Genomic DNA, 15,579 nt, shown 5'->3' with positions numbered 1-15,579 from the left:
CTAACAAGGAAGGAAATAGCAGGTTTGGTGCGAAACACGTGGTGGCAATGCCATACGTGGGAGAGGTGGTCGTGGTGGTGGCGCCATGGCTCGTGGTGGAGGCGCCATGGGTCGTGGTGGTGGCACCAACCCTCCTAGGGAATGCCCACAACGTGCACCTCAATTAAAGGGAGGCAACCACAATGACATCTGTCATCGATGTGGATCAAGTGAGCATTGGTTCAAGCAATGCAAGGCAAGCGAGCAACTAGCTTCAAGATACAGGGCATACAGGGACCTGAGGGAGCAAGAAGTGTACCTTGCAGAAGAACAAGAAGAAGATGGTGGAGATGTCAATCTCACCATAGAGGACTTCAAAGCTGAAGATGAAGTGCACAAGGATGCTGCAGACTTTGATTAGAATAGTCCTTTTATTTTCCAAGAATTTTTGTAATGGCTATATGCCTTAGTCAATAAATGACAATTGTATTAAACTCTTTCTTATGTGGTGCACCCAATGAAATATGATGTCTAGGAAAGTCATTGAGATTAATGGTACTTAAGAGAACCTCGCTCCACCAACATCTCTCTACTACTGGTCATATTTGATTGGAGTTACCAAATGGATAGAGTGACTACAATGTGTCTTATTTTGATTTTATTTTGGATTAGACTTTTTGGGACCTTTGATGTAATCATTGGCTATCTTTATTAATAAAGTGTCATATTATTATTCGATGTTAAGGACATATTTTAATTCTGAACTTTATTATTTTTCAGTATGTTTCCTGGAGAGTTGGACTGCCTTGTTGATAGTGGCACCACACATACTATATTGCGACATAGGCAACTATTTCTATGGATGACGCCTAGTCGATCTTCTGTGACTACGATGGCTGGACCATCACAATTGATTCATGGTCGAGGACCAGCTCAATTTATGTTGCCAAATGACACAAGTATTAATGTCACCGAAGCTCTATATGCTCCTAGGGCTGGAAGGACCGTATTGAGTTTTAAAGATATTAGAGCCAATGCTTTTCATGTGGAAACACATTGTGAGAATGGACAAGAGTTTCTTTGCATCACCTCTAATGACTACGGACATAAACGAGTATTAGAGAAACTTATGTGTCGATCTAGTAGGTTGTATGCAACCATTATTCGAATTATTGAATCCAACCATGTCATGAGAGATGACTTATGGGATTCTGACACATATAGGCTTTGGCATGACCGTTTGGGACACCCAGGTCGTGATATGATGATCCGTATATTAAAGACTTCACACGGACATCCATTTTTCAAAACGAAAAAAAGTCAGAACCAAAATTCGGTCCAAGGTAGGGCTGGCGCCGCCTACCCCCTGGGCCCCAAAAGTGGTATTGACGCCACCAATACCTCCTTGGTTCCTTTTTCTACTTCTAAAGTCAATTGTGACTTCGAGGCTTAACCGGATACTTCCTTGGTTGCTTCTAAAGCCCATCTTTCGTTTTGCAAAGCTTGCTCTTTAGTAAAATTAGGATCGAGACCATCCTATGCAAAGGACACTAAAGAAAATATTCTATTCTTACAAAGAATCCAAGGTGATATTTGTGGACCTATTCAACCAATTTGTGGAGCATTTAGATAATTTATGGTGTTGGTTGATGCATCGACACGATGGTCACATGTCATGCTATTGTCCACAAGAAATGCTGCATTTGCTAAACTCCTAGCACAAATCATTAAATTAAGGGCTCACCACCCTGATCATCCCATTAAGTCAATTCATCTTGACAATGCTGGAGAGTTTACATCAAAAACGTTTGATGACTATTGCATGTCCATTGGGATTGAGGTTGAACACCCTATTCCTCATGTTCACACCCAAAATGGTCTTGCAGAAGCTGCCATTAAAAGACTTCAAATGGTCGCTAGAGCATTGGTTATGCATACCAATCTCCCTGTTTCTGCTTTGGGCTATGCAATATTGCATGCAGCTGTGCTTATTCATCTGAGGCCTACTGCCACTCAACCCTTTTCTGCATCCCAGATGGTTACTGGATATGAGCCTGATGTCTCACATTTACGCATATTTGGGTGTACAGTTTATGCGCCAATTGCGCTGCCACAGAGCACCAAAATGGGTCCTCAAAGACGATTAGACATTTATGTTGGATTTGACTCTCCAACCATTATCCGCTACTTAGAACCATTGACAGGCGATCTATTTACCGCTAGATTTGAGGATTGTCACTTTGATGAGACAGTCTTCCCGTCGTTAGGGGGAGATAGGAACAATAATGTTCAACAGGAACGACAGGAATTGTCGTGGTCTGTCCCCACTTTGTCTCATCTTGATCCCTGAACCGCACAGTCTGAAATTGAAGTGCGGAGAATTCTCGATCTTCATAACGTAGCAGACTCGATCTATGCCTGATGCGTTTTCTGATATCGCTAAAGTGACAAGATCGCATATACCTGCTGTAAATGTGCCTTCAAGGATTGATGTCCCTAAAAATCATGGACATGGCGCCACCTCTAGGGGTATTGGGCATGGCGCCTCCACCACTAATAGTGATGGCAATGTGGCTCAGGCCGGGCTCCCAGCAAGGAAACGTGAGAGGCCCAAAGGTTCGATGGATTCTTGCCCGAGAAAGAAAGCGAATTTGGCACAGAAAGATCCATTAATCATCGACATAAATAACCTGTCTCATGAAGATATTCCAGATTATAGTTATGTCCAAGAGACATCATTGGGGAACACTCCAATGTTAGAACCAATTCCAGGGAATAAGGAGATTTCCATGAATTACACTAGTGTACATGAGACGTTGAATCAAGATTCTATTATCCTTGATGATGTGTTTGCATATTCTATTGCCCAAGGAATTATAGAACACGATGATATCGAACCTCGCTCCGTTGAGGAATGTCAACGAAGAGCAGACTGGCCTAAATGAAAAGATGCAATCCAGGTTGAATTTGATTCACTAACAAAGAGACAGGTATTTGGGCCTATAATGCTGACACCACCAAGTATAAAGCCTGTTGGCCATAAATGGGTCTTTGTTAGAAAGCGTAATGAGAAAAATGAGGTTGTTAGATACAAAGCCCGCCTTATGGCGCAAGGTTTCTCACAACGCCCTGGAATCGACTACGAGGAGATATATTCTCCCGCAATGGACGTTATAACGTTCCGCTACCTTGTCAGTTTGGTAGTTTCCGAAAAACTTGACATGCAGCTTATGGATGTGGTTACAACATATCTCTATGGGGATCTAGATTTAGAGATATATATGAAGTTTCCAGATAGACTTCAATTACCCAAGTCAAGTGGCTCTAAACCACGGAGCGCGTTTTCAATAAGATTGAGACGCTCACTATATGGATTGAAACAATCCGGACGGATGTGGTATGACCGTCTAAATGACTACTTGATTAGGAAGGGATATGTCAACAATGAAATATGCCCATGCGTGTTTATAAAGAGGACAAGTTCCAGATTTGCAATTGTAGCAGTTTATGTCGATGACATGAACCTAATTGGAACTCTAGATGAGTTAAAGGAAACTGCTAAGTACTTGAAATCCGAATTTGAGATGAAAAATCTTGGGAAAACACAGTTTTGCCTCGGACTAGAACTCGAGCACCGTAGTGATGGGATTATGATCCATCAGTCAGCATATACTCAAAAATTATTAAGGCGCTTTAATGAAGATAAAGCAAAGCTAGTGAGTACTCCCATGATCGGTCGTAGTCTTGAGCCTAAAAAAGATCTGTTTCGTCCAAGGAATGAGGACGAAGACTTATTAGAGGCTGAAGTGCCCTATCTAAGTGCAATAGGCGCATTATTGTACTTAGCTCAATGCACAAGACCGGACATCTCATTCGCAGTGAACTTGTTAGCTCGACACAGTTCTGCGCCAACACACCGCCATTAGATTAGCATAAACACAATCTTTCAATACTTGAGAGGTACGATTGATATGGGCTTGTTTTATCCCTACATAGAGAAAAGAAATAATGGAAGTGTGGGATCGGACTCCACAAGGTAAAACACCACCTTCCGTGCTCCTCCTCCTTTCCATCAAAATGACAACGATGTCTTGATGGGTTTAGCTGATGCAGGGTATCTCTCTGACCTTCACAAAGGTTGCTCCCAAACGGGTTATGTCTTTACCATGGGAAGCACTGCGATATCTTAGAGGTCTGCAAAGCAGACCCTTGCTGCTACTCTCTCAAATCATGTAGAGATTATCGCTCTACATGAAGCCGTGCGAGAATGCATATGGCTAAGGTCTGTAGTTAGACACATTCGAGGAACTTGTGGTTTGAAGTCTATCACAGATGAACCTACATGCATTTATGAAGATAATGCAGCTTGTATTGAGCAAATGAAGTTAGGTTTCATCAAGGGCGACAACACCAAGCATATATCGCCTATGTTCTTTTACAATCAGCAACAACAAACACTTGTAAATATTGAAGTGAATCAAATCCGTTCAGAGGATAATGTAGCGGACTTGTTTACCAAGTCGTTACCTAAATCCACCTTCGAGAAACATGTGAAGGACATCGGATTAAGAAAGTTATTCGAAATCCCATAATTGTAGAAATCAGGGGGAGACCTTGACATCAGGGGGAGGTATGATGTCTACATGTTCGATCTGGAAGAGTGAAGGACATGTTGTGCTCTTTTTGCCCTTCGACCAGAGTTTTTGTCTCACAGAGTTTTTGTTACCTGGCAAGGTTTTTAGTGAGGCAACGATCAAAACGTCATCACCGAGTTTGAGCGGCACAAGGGGGAGTGTGGAAGGATGTCGACTATTCCACATTCACGTGCGTTGTGCTCTTTTTCTCCTTCGACCAAGGTTGTTTTTTCCCGCAGGGTTTTTATTACTTGGCAAGGTTTTTAACGAGGCAACACTATTGACATGGAATATCCAAGGGGGAGTGTTGTAAATGATAATGACTATTCATGCAATAAGTATTTCTGAATGTATGCGATTGACAGACTCGTAATGTATGTGATTGACAGACTCATAATGTATGCGATTGACAGACTCGTAATGCATGCGATTGACATACTTGTAATGTGCGATTGATTAGTATAGCTATTATGTATTACCTTTTGTATACATAATGTAACCCTATATAAACATCATGGTGAGATGAATACAATACAATACAATTTTCCAATTCTCTACAGCAGATTTGAATTTCTGAAGAAGAAACTTCCAAGTATCACAAGGAAATTTGAAGTTGCTACACCCTTGACAACCTTAGATGTATTGCAAGTCACTTATCCCTCTGTATCCCTGGAAGTATGATTTTAATTTTTTTGCCTATAGTTGTTGGTTGTTGTGGAAAGAGAGAAATGAGATGTTTCATGGTGGAGCAGTAGAGATTATCCTTTATTGGGCTGTAAACTACCTAAGAGTTGCTGACGCAGTTGGAAAGATCACCTAGGTATACAAGCAATAAACCTAAAACAAAGGTTCTGGAATCCACCAGAGATATAAGAGAAAATTCTCAATTTGATTGATAAAAGATAAAAGAGCAGGGCTTTACTGCATGGCTATAGGATGGCATAGATAAAAGAGAAAATTCTCAATTTGATTGATAAAAGATAAAAGAGCAGGGCTTTACTGCATGGCTACAAGATCGGTGTCAGAGCTTTCAAATTGTATATCTCATGATTTCTCCATAATAAACTCTTCTAAGTTCTACCTAGATGAATGGAATTTCAATAATCTGAATACAAAAAAACACGTATTATATAGATATACTAGTACATTTCTCAAAACTAGCCAACATAAATTTAGCAGTAGCATTCTATAGAAATGGTTGTTCCATTGCTATTGAAGAGTACTAGCTTGGTTTGTGAGTCTACAATCAAGATAGAACACTGTGAGCTTCTAGCAATACTGTGCAGTATGGAATCTTACACACACACACACACAGAGATTATGTCTATGTGGAAGTGCTAAGGATTTCCATCAGTTTTGTTCATGGAGATCTTTGTCTTGGCAGGAATAGAAAATGACAATTGAGGTAAATCTGACAATTCTCTCTTTGTGAAGCGGGAAATCTCTATCAGGTATTAATACTAATACTGACTTGTTGCCACATATATTGGTTATTGCAGATAAACTCTTAAAAAAAAAAAAAAAAAAGGAGTCACCAGTAGAATCTTCTTCCTGCTTCTTTTTTATAAAATATTATATATATATATATATATATATTTTTTTTTTTTTTAACCTTACTTGGGTAGAACTATAGAGGGGAATCAGTATTCATACAGGAGTAGGTTGATTAAAGAATCTTCAATTTCAAGTACTGCCTACAGTTGAAAAAAATTCTTCAAACTATATTACCACAAACTAGTGACTGCACAAGTCAATTTAAATTCATACTTTGATTGAGAACAGTACATCTAACATCAGTCATAAAAATTAATTACAGTCCCACCTATACCTTAGTCTTCTGTACTGCCAGAGACCAACATCAGCATAACATACTTTTCATAAAAATGTCTCACTAATAAATCATAATTAAGATTGGCTTCCTTTCCTCATGGCCATAGTGATTACTGGGGCTACCTATACCAATTATAATAAACTGATACTGATAGGAGTTTTTTGTGTGTTCCACAAATGCATATCAATCTAGACAGATAGTCTTTTTTTTTTTCTTTTTTTTTTTGAAAGGAGACGGATAGTCTCTTTATGAAAAGAGAACTGAAAAATGTCACTGGATAGAGAACTGGGATTGATTATCCATCTAGAGCTTATTGCTAAGCTTGACAACATGCTTCACCCTTCAAAAATTTAAGGAGCTACTGAGCAGATTCTTTAGGAATGCGCTTGAGATTGTTTTTGTAATCGACGTAGTAAAGCCCAAATATTGGAATATAGCTATCCAACCACTCGAAATCATCAAACAGAGTCCAGCAGAAATATCATTTGACATTCACACCATTCTTTATTGCCATGTTAAGCCTGTACAAATGCCGAAGAATCCTTTCAACTCTACAAGGACCCTTTAGTGGTTTGTCAAACCCACGTTATCGTTCTTTGCCCCAGAAATTCCATTTTCAGTAATGTAGATTTTAGAACTTCTGTATTTTTGCCTCATGAACTCCAATAGATTTTGCAGACCTTTGGGATAAGTGTAGATGTAATTCATTCCTTCAGCCTTTGGACCAATATATAGGGATTCCATCTACATTTTCGACCAATGCTAAAGCGGAAGCATTGGTATACCAATTGGATTGGTTTCTCTGAACTTGCTGGGTAGTTTTTACCATATCTTGTGGAATAATAATATTAGTGTTAAAAATTATGTTGATGGATAAACTGTGGGAGAAGAATGAGGTGTGAGCTAGGCAGGACGAAAATGTGTTTAGCTCAATTAATTAAAAGTTAGGATCCTAAAAGTTAATTGGGTTATTAATAAAATGTAGACCTCCAATTAATGCATAACTGCCAGTATATATATAATTCTCTTAATGTGTGATTGACTGAAATTGATGCCATACCTTTCAATATCATTTAAGAAGAATAGTGAACAAGCCATAGCATATTTAGGGAATTATGTTCCATTCACCGGGTGGTTGCAGAAAAGAATCTGTGATCACCATTTTTGGTTTGTACTGGGAAAATTTCACAGCTCACAGTTGGTAACCAGATTATGATCTGTTTTTCTTTGATGGTTGTGTTATATATATATGAAGAGAATATTTCAAGCCTTGAACAATTTGAAACAGAACTGAATGCTTAAAGTGCATGCTTAATTATAGTTAAACATAACATAGTATTAATAAACATTTAGCACACATGTATAGATGATACTCTGAAATATGTATAACTACTGGATAAAAGTACATGATACTAATACAATACTCTGGAATATCTCAATTCCAGGTCCTGAATCTTAATCATCTACATAGCAGCAGGAGTAGCGTGACTGTGTCAATGCTAGTGTGGAATTGCCAAAAGAGCTTGGGATTGCTTTTCATAGCGGAAACCATTTTTCTTGGAATCATCAGCAGACCAAATAAAGATACCATTAAGGTTTTGTTCACTCTTGAGCCTATGGCAGGCAGTGAAGAACCCATTTTCAGGGGACAATCCACCACTCCCATCGGTGCTAAAGCTCGCCAAGACCTTCCCGCCATTGTAATTTGAGCTTTGCTTCTTGAAATAATTGATGAACTGAGACACAGTGGTGCTCTGATCATATGCATAGAACTGGAAATTCACATAGTCTATCAACTGGCCGTAGTTCTTCCACAAGGCTAAGTAGTGGCTCTGAACGTCATCGTCATCAAAAGGAGCAATGGAAGCAAACTTGATGACACCTTTGTCCTTGAGGGTTTTTATAAGCCTTCCGATGCACTCGGAAAAGGTGTTGGGGTCAGATTTAAAGTGCTCGTAATCAATATCAATCCCATCTAGATTGTACTGCTGGATGATACTTGTGAGTGAAGAAACAGCATTAGAAACCCATGAATCAACTGAGGAAGGGTTGAAGTAACAAGAGCCACTATTGACACTGTCCCCTCCTAAGCTTAAGCCAACTTTCACATTTGAATGGGCATTCTTGATGTCTGAAACTTGAGAGGCGCCGAGGTTGTCGGTGTCCCAAAAGACGTTGAAATTTCCATTGGTGGGTGAAGAACCTGAGGTGTCGTAGTCGATAGCAAAGGAGAGAAGGAAGTGGAACTCAACATTTGGGTTAATAGGGACATCAGAAAACTTGACATTGTTGAATTCAGCTCCTATGTATTCTCTGAAGATATCTGAGTTTGATGGGGCTGCTTGGTTTGAAGTGATGAGGGCTTGAATGAATACGAGACTGATCATAAGCTTCAGCTTTGGAACTGCCATTGCTGCTGATCGAGTACGTAGTTGCTACTTGCTAGTAGATAGGAGTGAAGTGAACATATATTGTAAGCTGCTCCAATTATATACTGTCTGTGAAGTGTACTCAATGTGAATATGCACATTTGGGGTTATGTGGAGATAAGCTAATTGATCTGGTTGTTTTCACAAAGCAGTTGCTGTACGTTGTGTTTATGCAGAACTTTGTATTGGACTATTGGCAGAGTAGCAAAAGACAAATTTGAGGTAATCCTATTTACATTATGTTTAATCTAAGTGGCGGGCATTCAAAACCAAAAAACCGAGATTGTACACGTTTCATACCGAACCAAGGCGGTATGGGACTACGGGCGCAATCTGGTTTATATAACTGTATGGGAGATTTCAGCCATGTCTTTATCATTTACTTATAAAACTATTACGTGGTTTTAATTGCAGCCTAGAATGAAAATGATATTGAACCGATTGAGATCAGATTTGGCACGATTTCTGAGTTGAAAAGTCGCAAAATCGTATTGTTTCATACCAACTAAAATTTTTAGTTTTAGGAGCGATTTCAATGACCCATGGGTACCAATCTACACCACATGTATCATATATTTTGATATTTTTGAATTTATTTAATTAGTTTAATCAAATCTACGCCACAAGTATCAACAAGTTTATTTTATTTTAATAATCTATCGGCTCATTAAGTTCGGGTTCGAAGTCACAATGAGTGTAGAATTGGTCGATCAAAGGCAGGTCAGGAGAACTCTGGGTGGCGAGTTAGTGTAGTGTTGACAAAGTTGTGAGTTAGGCATTCACTGCTCCTGCACATGTTGTCTCTGCCTTTTAGTTGATGTGCAAGTTTTGAGTCTGTACTTAAGTCGGGGTTTTTTTGACTTCATTAGTCAGTCATTATGGAGTTCTAGTATGAAGTCCTGCGGCCATTTCTGTGTAAGAGATGTTGCCCAAACTAATTGTAACTAGTTCATTATTAAGGAAGTTTCTTCTTGAACAAAAAAAAAAGTTCGGATCCGTTTAATTTTTCGTTGGTTAAGTTTTGTACAATCCGTTGATTTTTTATTTCAGACCTGCACCAAAAACTCAACAGGTAAGCATGCTCTAAGGGGTGATGATAGGCTAGTTTAGTTGTTTTTGTTTGTTTGTTTTTGTCTAAGGCTAGTTTAGTTGAGCTGCTATGTGAGTGTGTGTTAGATTTTTAAAGAAGAACTGAAGAAAAGAAAAAAGAAGAAGTGGGGCATGGACATTTGGGTACTGACGAGTATATCTGTCTTTCTATTTCAGACTTGAGAATGATACGGAGCACTGCTTCTTCTTGCTATGGCAAGTTGGCAACAGAGGTCTTCACTCTTCCTACTCTTGTTTTTTTCTTCACTATTAACTTAGCCTCGTTTCATTCGCGACCCTCAAAGCCCATCAATCCTAGAATCACTACCCAACTAGAGCAGCATTTTAGAGACCCACCCATACCCAAAGTCTCAAATGTTAAGGATGCCTTCAAGCTGTTCGATGAAATGCTTCAAAGGCGCCCTCTTCCTTCCATCGTCCGTTTCAATCAAATGTTGGGTCAACTCGTGAAAATGAAGCACTGTTTCGAAGTTATTGGTTTGTATAAGCAAATGGGTTTGAGGAGAGAATCCATCCTGATATTTATATTATATTCTAAATATCATCATTAACTGCTCTTGTCATTTGAACCAAATGGGGTTTGGTTTATCTGTCTTTGGTCACTTCTTCAAATGTGGATTCGAACCAAATGTCACCACCCTCAATACTCTCATCAAGGGCTTTCTTAATTATTGCGGGTAGAGTTGCTGAAGCAACAGCAATTTTCAGAAGAATGGTGGAGGGAGAGTATTGTAAGCCCGATGTGGTCACCTTCAACACAGTAAGAAAGGGCTTGTGTATCAAGGGCAACAATAATGGAGCTCTTCAATTGCGTAGGAAGATGGAGCTATCTCCAGACTGTAAGCCTGATGTAGTTTCTTATAACACCATCATTGACAGCCTCTGTAAGGATGCGCAAATTGTTGATGCTATGAACCTCTTCTCTGAAATGCTCAGTAAGGGTATTACCACAGACGTCGTTACCTATACCTCTTTAATTCATGGAGTTTGCAGATTTAGGCCAGTGCAAACAAGCTACGAGGTTGTTGAATGAAATGGTTAGTAACAAGATCTTTCCAGATGTGCACACCTACACCGTCTTGGTAGATACACTTTGTAAGGAGGGGATGGCAGTGGAAGCAAAAGGCGTGATTGAAATGATGGTTGAAAGAGATCTTGAGCCTGATGCAGTTACATACAGTGCACTTATGGATGGATACTGTTTGAGAGGCCACATGGGAGAGAGGCAAGAGAAGGTCTTCAATCTAATGGTTAGCAAGGGCTCAATGGTCAATGCTTATAGTTATAACATATTGATAAACGGGTATTGTAGGCATAAAAAGATTGAAAATGCCGCGACTCTTTTTCAGGAAATGTCTTGTAAGGGACTGGTGCCAGATACCATTATTTATACCACTCTTATAGATGGTTTTTGCTAAGTGGGGAGAATACAAGATGCCAGAAAGTTGTTCTCTAGGATGCAAGGTTGTGGCCAACTTCCAGATGTTCAAACTTATGCTGTTTTACTGGATGGCTTATGCAAAAACCAACAACTTGATATGGCTATAGAATTGTTTAGAGAAATGGGAGACAAGAAGGTGGTGCCAAATATTGTAGTTTACAATATTCTTATTGAAGGTCTGTGCATAGCTGGGAAACTTGAATCTGCTAGAGACCTCTTCTTCAGTTTATCATCAAAGGGACTTCCACCTCAGGTTATAACGTATAACATAATGATTGGTGGACTTTGTGATGGAGGCCTAATTGTTGAAGCAGAAACATTGCTTGGAGGTATGGAAGAAAAAGGTGTTCTCCAAACGATTGTACGTATAATACAATTATCCGAGGGTTTATCAATAACAATGAGATACCAAGAGCTATCAGACTCAATTCAACAAATGGTGGAGAGGGGGATTATCTGCAGATGCATCAACTATGGAATTGATTGTTGATCTATTGTCTAGAGATAATGTAGATCCTACTTTGTTGGCTTTCTTTAAACAAATCATTATGAAGTTATTTAGAATCTAACAGAACTTTTACAGTATCATAAGAAAATTCAAAATTGTTGAATCTTGTTCTCATCTGTTGCAAAAAATGCTGCATCTTTGAATACCTTGGATGCATAAGTGCTATTTATTTATCCATCAATTTACAGTATCACTATTCTATTACAATGGAAGTCTCATTGCTTTAGAAAATAAAAGGAAATGGTACTAGTACCCTAGCCTGGAATTCAAATCCACAGCCTGAACTTGAAGCATATACATAAGAAAGCAGGGAATTGTATGTGTACAATACTAATGTGGAATTACTAATGCTTTTGTTTTCTGTCGTAGGCTTTCTGGTGAAGGTATTCTGGATTTTTTGTAGGCTTCTCAGTGTTGTGTTTTGAGGAAATAAAGGTTTGGTTTTCCCTTTTTCTTTTGTGTGTGGTGATGTTCTCAAGTGTTGTACTATCTGTGATGCTGATCACAACACTATAATGTGCATCTATGATTTCCCTGAAGGAGGTAAAGGTAGAGATTATCCTTTAGAGAGCTGTAAACTACCCAAGAATTGCCTAGTGAAAACGCCAAGCCTGGAAACTTGACTGCAGAAGTAGTGAAACCTTCTCCTGAACTTAATACTGATGGAGCTTTAGATGTCAAAGCAGTATGTAGATGTAATTCATTCCTTCAGCCTTAAGACCAATAGGGATTCCATCTACATTTTCGACCAATGCAAAAGCAGAAGCATTATTGGTATAGTGGATTGGTTTCTCTGGACTTGCTGGGTCGTTTTTACCATATCTTATGGAATAATAATATTAGTGTTGAAAATTATGGTGCTGGATGAAATGTGAGAGAAGAATGAGGTGTGAGCTAGGCAGGAGGGAAATGGGTTTTAGCTCAACTAATTGAAGTTAATTGGGTTATTAATGAAATTTAGACCTTCCAATTAGTACATAACTGGCCAGCATTATAATTCTCTCAATGTGTGATTGAATGAAGCTGCTGCCATACCTTTCAATGTAATTTAAGAAGAATAGTAAACAAGCCATAGCATAAGCAAAGAATTGGGTTGTATTCACCAAGTGATCGCAAAAAGGAATCTGTGATCACCGTTTTCTGATTATACCGGGCGTCTGGTACAACTTCGTAGCTCCCAGTTGGTGATCAAATTATTTGTTTCCCTTTGATGGTTGTGTTAAATATGAAGAGAATATTTCAAGCCTTGAACAAGCTGAAACAGAACTGAATGCTTAAAGTGCATGCTTATAGTTAAACATAACGTAGTATTCATAAACATTTAGCACAAATGTATAGAAGATATAACTACTGGATAAAAGTACATGCATAGTACTAATACAATATCTTGGAACGTCTCAATTCCAGGTCCTGAATCTTAATCATCTACATAGCAGCAGGTGTAGTGTGACTGTGTGTGCACAATGCTAGTGTGGAATTGCCAAAAGAGCTTGGGATTGTTTTTCATAGCGGAAACCATTTTTCTTGGAATCATCAGCAGACCAAACAAAGATACCATGAAGGTTTTGTTCACTCTTGAGCCTATGGCAGGCGGTGAAGAACCCATTTTCAGGGGACAATCCACCACTCCCATCGGTGCTAAAGCTCGCCAAGACCTTCCCGCCATTGTAATTTGAGCTTTGCTTCTTGAAATAATTGATGAACTGAGACACAGTGGTGCTCTGATCATATGCATAGAACTGGAAATTCACATAGTCTATCAACTGGCCATAGTTCTTCCATAAGGCCAAGTAGTGGCTCTGAACGTCATCGTCATCAAAAGGAGCAATGGAAGCAAACTTGATGACACCATTGTTCTTGAGGGTTTTTATAAGCCTTCCGATGCACTCGGAAAAGGTGTTGGGATCGGATTTAAAGTGCTCGTAATCAATGTCAATCCCATCTAGATTGTACTTCTGGATGATACTTGTGAGTGAAGAAACAGCATTAGAAACCCATGAATCAACTGAGGCAGGTTTGAAGTAACAAGAGCCACTATTGACACTGTCCCCTCCTAAGCTTAAGCCAACTTTCACATTTGAATGGGCATTCTTGATGTCTGAAACTTGAGAGGCGCCGAGGTTGCCAGTGTCCCAAAAGACGTTGAAATTTCCATTGGTGGGTGAAGAACCTGAGGTGTCATAGTCGATGGCAAAGGAGAGAAGGAAGTGGAACTCAACATTTGGGTTAATGGGGACATCAGAAAACTTGACATTGTTGAATTCAGCTCCTATGTATTCTCTGAAAATATCCGAGTTTGATGGGGCTGCTTGGTTTGAAGTGATGAGGGCTTGAATGAATACAAGGCTGATCATAAGCTTCAGCTTTGGAACTGCCATTGCTGCTGATCGAGTAGTTGCTGGTAGATAGGAGTGAAGTGAACACTGTAAGCTGCTCCAATTATATACTGTGAAGTGCACTCGATGTGAATATGCACATTTGGGGTTACGTGGAGAGAAGCTAATTGATTTGGTTGTTTTCACAAAGCAGTTGCTGTACGTTGTGTTTATGCAGAACTTTGTATTGGCAGTGTAGCAGAAGACATATTTGAGGTAATCATATTCACATTAGCAGAGTAACAATTACGTACCTTTCCCACCTTAAGGGGTGGGCATTCAAAACCACAAAACCGAAATTGTACACGTTTCATACGGAACCAAGGCGGTATGTGACTATGGGGGCAATCTGGTTTATATGTATAGAACCAAATGATTTAGAATGACACGATTTCTAAATTGTAAAGTGGCAACATGGTTCATACCGACTAAAAGTTTTAATTTTGGGAGTAGTATATTTCAGCTTCAAACCGATCCTTCTAATACCGTGATTACCAATCTACACAGCATGTATGTACTTTCAATATATTTAATTAGTTAATCAAAATTTACTAGGATAGTATTTCTCTCAACCTAGTCTTCTACGGCACCCTAGCCTCTTGCTATCGCTTCCTCCTCTCCATGGCCACCATAGATGCCGTCACAGTAAGCTTTGGTGCTCCTCTTGCTCTCACAGCAGGTGGTAGCAGCCCAGATCTGGGAAAGATTGGCGGTGGTCCTGTGTGCAGGTGCTCCCAATCTTTTCTACTTGGTAAACCTTTGATCGAGGATGACAATGATGTGCCTCTTGTCACTCTGAAGAAGAAGACGGGTAGACCGCCGGAAGTAAGAACAAGAACCAACGACCCAGTAACTGCAATTGGAGGTTCTGTTTCTAGCCCTAGAGATAAGGGCAAAGGATTCCTGGTCTCTTGCCTACCACTTGAAATTGGGTCTTCAATTACTTTCTTCTTAGTTTACTCTAGTTGTACACCAATTGAGGTCTCTAGGTGACTAGATTTACTTTTCAAAGAGGGGTTAGTAGTGAGAACTTGATTTCTTGTTGTTTAGGCTCAATAAATGAACGTATGTGTTAACAATGAGAGTCACCTGTCTTTTGCTTGGCGGCTTGTGTCATTTAGTTTTTTTGGTATGAGACAGCATCTGATGTACGTGCCTTCTAGCCATGGATAAGTAATGAAATTATCTATTTTCTCAAAAAAAAAATTAGTTAATCAAAATTTACGCCGAAGCATCAATTTAATTTCATTTTAATAACTTACCAGCTCATTC

At 39.3% G+C, this 15,579-nt stretch overlaps 3 protein-coding genes across 3 annotated transcripts; 1 reads left to right on the top strand and 2 right to left on the bottom strand.

The window, feature by feature from the left end:
* Positions 1–7,925: 7,925 nt before the first annotated feature.
* Positions 7,926–8,908, bottom strand: LOC112167209 (chitinase 2). The gene has a single exon (XM_024304184.2). It carries the CDS (start codon positions 8,853–8,855, stop codon positions 7,944–7,946), a length of 912 nt encoding a protein of 303 aa, XP_024159952.1. The 5' UTR covers positions 8,856–8,908; the 3' UTR covers positions 7,926–7,943.
* A 1,787-nt stretch (positions 8,909–10,695) lies between these two features.
* LOC112163899 (putative pentatricopeptide repeat-containing protein At1g12700, mitochondrial) lies at positions 10,696–12,357 on the top strand. The gene is made up of 4 exons (XM_024300162.2): positions 10,696–10,924; positions 10,977–11,342; positions 11,466–11,753; positions 12,302–12,357. Exons 1-4 carry the CDS (start codon positions 10,696–10,698, stop codon positions 12,355–12,357), a joined length of 939 nt encoding a protein of 312 aa, XP_024155930.2.
* Positions 12,358–12,786: 429 nt separating this feature from the next.
* On the bottom strand, positions 12,787–14,474 carry LOC112202577 (chitinase 2). The gene has a single exon (XM_024343576.2). It carries the CDS (start codon positions 14,308–14,310, stop codon positions 13,399–13,401), a length of 912 nt encoding a protein of 303 aa, XP_024199344.1. The 5' UTR covers positions 14,311–14,474; the 3' UTR covers positions 12,787–13,398.
* Positions 14,475–15,579: the final 1,105 nt, after the last annotated feature.

The sequence above is a fragment of the Rosa chinensis genome, chromosome 5, assembly GCF_002994745.2.
Source record: "Rosa chinensis cultivar Old Blush chromosome 5, RchiOBHm-V2, whole genome shotgun sequence".
NCBI classification, from domain to species: Eukaryota; Viridiplantae; Streptophyta; class Magnoliopsida; order Rosales; family Rosaceae; genus Rosa; species Rosa chinensis.
This window is presented reverse-complemented; position numbering and strand designations above follow the sequence as displayed.

What these genes read in the sequence shown, in the direction of transcription:
- LOC112167209 (XM_024304184.2), bottom strand. Translation starts at nt 8,855, where the DNA reads ATGGCAGTTCCAAAGCTGAAGCTTATGATCAGTCTCGTATTCATTCAA.
- LOC112163899 (XM_024300162.2), top strand. Translation starts at nt 10,696, where the DNA reads ATGGTGGAGGGAGAGTATTGTAAGCCCGATGTGGTCACCTTCAACACA. An exon ending in CTCTGAAATGCTCAGTAAGG is followed by an intron (nt 10,925 to 10,976) that starts GTATTACCACAG and finishes TGGAGTTTGCAG; the next exon opens with ATTTAGGCCAGTGCAAACAA. An exon ending in AGCAGAAACATTGCTTGGAG is followed by an intron (nt 11,754 to 12,301) that starts GTATGGAAGAAA and finishes TTTCTGTCGTAG; the next exon opens with GCTTTCTGGTGAAGGTATTC.
- LOC112202577 (XM_024343576.2), bottom strand. Translation starts at nt 14,310, where the DNA reads ATGGCAGTTCCAAAGCTGAAGCTTATGATCAGCCTTGTATTCATTCAA.